Source organism: Aureococcus anophagefferens (genome assembly GCF_000186865.1).
Source record: "Aureococcus anophagefferens unplaced genomic scaffold AURANscaffold_273, whole genome shotgun sequence".
Lineage (NCBI taxonomy): Eukaryota > Pelagophyceae > Pelagomonadales > Pelagomonadaceae > Aureococcus > Aureococcus anophagefferens.
In genome coordinates, this window is record NW_008705807.1 from 1 (window position 1) to 4,115 (window position 4,115).

The 4,115-nt window shown below is 73.6% G+C and overlaps 2 protein-coding genes across 2 annotated transcripts in view; both read right to left on the reverse strand.

The window, feature by feature from the left end:
• Nucleotides 1-106: 106 nt before the first annotated feature.
• Nucleotides 107-1,702, reverse strand: AURANDRAFT_68653 (hypothetical protein; the record flags this gene model as incomplete). The annotated part of the gene is made up of 1 exon (XM_009044363.1): nucleotides 107-1,702. One exon carries the CDS (start codon nucleotides 1,700-1,702, stop codon nucleotides 107-109), a length of 1,596 nt encoding a protein of 531 aa, XP_009042611.1.
• Nucleotides 1,703-2,849: 1,147 nt separating this feature from the next.
• The window catches only part of AURANDRAFT_72835 (hypothetical protein), a gene marked incomplete at both ends in the record, with an annotated part of 6,890 nt that continues 5,624 nt past the window's right edge, over nucleotides 2,850-4,115 (reverse strand). Inside the window, 2 exons of the mRNA XM_009044362.1 lie at nucleotides 2,850-3,270; nucleotides 3,533-3,899. Of these exons, the coding sequence (XP_009042610.1) occupies nucleotides 2,927-3,270; nucleotides 3,533-3,899 (711 nt within the window). The remainder of the gene's footprint in view (nucleotides 3,271-3,532; nucleotides 3,900-4,115) is intronic.

The following is a 4,115-nucleotide window of genomic DNA, read 5'->3' on the forward strand; positions in this document are numbered from 1 at the left end:
TTAGTTGAGTGCCATCGCGCAGGACTGCATCGCGCAGGACTGCACTGCAACACACCAAATTTTCCGCTTCAACATTGAACTTCAACTTGAACCCAGCCACAACACCTTACACGAGCCCGATGTCGTTCTCCTTGTCGTGGTCGCCGGGCTCGAACGGGGTCGCGCCTTCGACGACGGTGACGTCGCTGGGGCCGAGGTCGGTGTACATGGGCCCCATGAACTTGGCGCTGACCGCCTCCCCGCTCCGCTCCGCCTGGTCCTTCAGCTTCTGCGCGAGCTCGTAGGCGAAGGCCTCGGGGTCGCGCGCCGTCGCGTCGTCCTCGTCCTCGTCGTCGTCGTCGACGTCGTAGCCCGGCGCGCGGCGGTCGAAGGCGCAGGAGAGCGAGAACCGCGGCCGCTTCGTGCACGGCCGGTCCTCGACGGGCACGGTCCGCGCGAGGTAGACGACGAGCCGCCCGGGCAGGGGCAGCACGTGGTGGGCCGCGCCGGCGTCGTCGTGCACGACGAGCGTGCCGCCGTCGGCGTGGGACCAGTCCCGCGGGTTGACGAAGAGCGTCGCGATTATCTCGCGGTCGTCGGCGTCGTCGTAGGGCGACCAGTCCTCGCGCTTCGCGCGGGCCGACCCGTCGGGCGCGTAGGCGGCGAGGCGGACGGCGTCGGGCACGGCCAGCGCGTCGTCGAGCTCCAGGCCCCGCTCGAGCTCGTAGGCGACGCCGACGACGGCCTGCACCGCCGCGCGGTACGCCATCGCGGCCTCGTCGTCGGGCTCGTGGCGCTCGAAGACGTCGAAGAGCGACGCGTCGAGCGCCGCGATGGTCGGCAGGCCCAGGGCCACGGGCAGGGGCGCCTCGGCCGCGCCGTCGTCGCCGCGCGCGGGCCGCAGGCCCCCGCGGGCCAAAGCGCGGGACGCGTGGTCGTAGATCGCGTCCGCGTCCTCCTTCGCCAGGACGTCGTCGAGGACGCAGAAGCCCCGCGCCTTGAGCGACGCGAGGGCCTCCCGGCCGGGCCCGAGCTTGAAGGCCGTGCGCGCGAGGACGGTCTCGAAGGGCGTGTGGAGCACCTTGTCCTCGCGTTTTTTTTCGCCGGGTTCGTCGCTCGCCGCGGCGCTCGCGACGATGCGCTCGGCGATGCGCGTCTCCGCGTCCTCGAGCGTGCGCAGCATGACGTTGACCAGGTCCTCGCCGGGCCCCGCGGCGCGGAACGCGCCCGTGTCCTCGAGCTCGTCGACGCCGCCCGCGCTCCCGAGGAGCGCGCGCGCGAGCCGCAGCTGCTTCTTCGCCTCCGTGCGCGCGACGGTCCCCGCGGCGCTCCGCGCCGACGCCGCGTCCGTCGCCGCGCGCCGCGCGCGCGCCGCGCGCACGCGCGCGACGACGGCCGCGTCCGGCGCGCCCTCGGCGATCAAGGGCAGCACCGCGGCCTGGCCGCCCGCGCCGTGCTTCACGAGCGCGTCCTGGAGCGACGCGACCGTCGCGCCGGGCGCCATGCCGAGCCCGGCGGCGATGGCCGCCACGTCCGTCGTCGCGCTGTGCTCCAGGGCCAGGGCCCGGCTCAGCGCCGTCGCACTCGCCGTGCCGTCTTTGGCGCCGACGCGCGCCACGGGGTCGACCGTGGCCTCGGGCGCCGCGGGGGCCGCCATGAGCGGCGCGTCGTCGTCGGAATCCACGATGTTGTCCCAGCGCGAGTAGTCGAAGAGGGCCGCCATGCTGCCCGAGAGTTTGCTTGAAAATGCAACCCGGTCAAACATTGCCCTGTCCGCGAATCCGGCAAGCATCCGGCAAGCAAAAACCGAGGCTGGGTGCTTGGTGCGGCTTGTCGCACGAAAGTAGGCACCCGTGGGAGCAGCGCATCGACACGGGAGATCACCCCACCGCCCCGCGTCGTCCGATGGCGAGCATCGACGCGACGGCCGCCGCGAGCAAGACGGTCCAACGCGATGTGTGCATCGTCAACCTCGTGCTGTCCGGCGCGGAGGACGACGTGCGCGCGTGGCTGGGGACGCCGGACGGCGACGCGAACCTCGTCGTCGAGCTCAACGGCATCTCCATCTGCCTCGCGGCGCTGGCCATGTACCGCGGCGCGTCGGTCATGCGCGTCCTGCTGCAGGACGGCGCGGACCCGGACGCCGTCGCCATGGGCCAGCGGCTGTTGGTGACGGCGATCCAGCAGGATCTGAACGAGGTCGTCGAGCTGCTGCTCGAGTTCGGCGCGTCGGTGGCGCCGCCCGCGGGCGCGGGCATGAGCCCGCTGCGCCTCGCGGCGTTCAAGCACAAGGTCGACACCGTGCGGCTGCTGCTGCGCCACGGCGCGCGGCCCGACGACGTCGTCTCCGGCGTCATCAAGTCGGGCCCGCCGAACCTGCTCGCGATCCTGCTCCGCGCGGGCGCGGACCCGAACGTGCTCCCGAACTCGCCCTTCCCGCCGCTCTTCTACGCGGCGTCGCTCTCCGACGACCGGAGCGAGGTCGTGCGCGTGCTGCTGCGCTACGGCGCGCGCGTCGACATGACGCGCCACGGCGCCACCGCCGAGGACGCGGCGCGCCACCTCGGCGGCCACGCGAACTCGATCAACCTGCTCTCGGACGTGCTCGCCGCGGGCAGCTGGCGCGCGCACGTGCGCGAGCCCTGCGTCCAGCTCCTGCTCCTCCGCGTCCTCTGCCAGCGCGGCCGCGCGTCCGCGCCGCGGGGGCCGCTGAAGCGCCTCTTCTCGGCGAGCTTCCGGAATTCGGGCGCGAAGCGCGCGGCGCGCGGCGCGTCGCTGCCGGACCCGCTCTTCTGGCACGTCCTCACCTTCTGGCGCTCGAGCCGCGAGGTCGGGTGATGCGTCCTAAGCGTATTTTTTTGGCGACTGGGTATGTATAGAAATACGGGGGGATGCGAAGGGCCGCGCGCGTGTCGCGGGCGGGCGAGTCTTGTGCTTGGGGGCTTGCCTAGTAGCGGCCGCCGCCGCCGTAGCCGTGGTCGCGGTCGTCGTAGCCGCCGCCGCCGCCGCCGTAGCCGCCGCCGCCGCCGCCGTAGCCGCCGCCGCCGCCGCCGTAGCCGCCGCCGCCGCCGCCGCCGCCCTCGTCGTGGGAGAAGCGGCAGCTAGAGCCGCGCGTGCAGCGGCCCTTCTGGAAGTCGAAGCAGATCTGGGTGCTGCCGCCGCCGCCGCCGTAGCCGCCGCCGCCGTAGCCGCCGCCGCCGCCGTAGCCGCCGCCGCCGCCGTAGCCGCCGCCGCCGCCGCCGCCGTCCTGCGCCGTGATGCCGCCCGTGACTTGCTCCGCGCGGTCTTTGCCTGTAGATCGCGCGGGGTCAGCGGCCCGTTGGCCCCGAACCGTTCCCGAGGGCACGGACCTGGCTCAGGCTTTGCGGGCGTTTGGGGCGAAAGCGCGTCTCGACCCGTCGCGCGTCTCGTCCCGTCTCGGCCCGAGCCGTGCGCGTCGCGTTCCGCGCGCCGTCTCGTCCGGCCCAGAGCCCGCGCGTCCGCGCGTCCGTCCGGTTCCGACCAAAGCCCACTCCACAACACGTCTAGGATCGGCAGGTCACGGGATAGCTACCGCGGCGCTCGTCGAAGACCTTGACGAAGTGGACCGTCGCGCCCTCGGAGAGCGCGTTGCCGTCCGTGATCTGCGACACGTGGCAGAAGAGGTCGTCGCCGCCGTCGTCGGGCTTGATGAAGCCGAAGCCGCGCTCGTTCCAGCGGCACGCGACGCCCGAGGCCTTGCCGTAGCCGCCGCCGCCGCCGCCGCGGTCGTCGCGGCCGCGCGAGCGGCTGCGGCTGCGGTCGCGGCGGGAGCGCTCGCGGTCGCGGCTGTCGGAGCGGTCGCGGCGGGAGCGCTCGCGGTCCGGCGAGCGGGAGCGCTTCGCGGGCGAACGGGAGCGGCTGCGGGACTTGCGGTCGGGGGAGCCCATGATTCTTGTTGCCTACGCCGTGAGCGTGATCCCGCGCGACGGCGCGCGCGAGTGGGAGGGCCGTTCTGGGCCTGCGGACGCGGCAGCGGACGACAGACGGCGGCAGGCGAGATGGCGAATGGTTAATGATCCCGCCTCGGCGGTGCCGGCATCGTGCCGTGTGCCGCTCGAGGATCTCGACCTCGAGCGAGGAGGCACGTCGCCGCAGCGTCGCGCACCACCACCGCA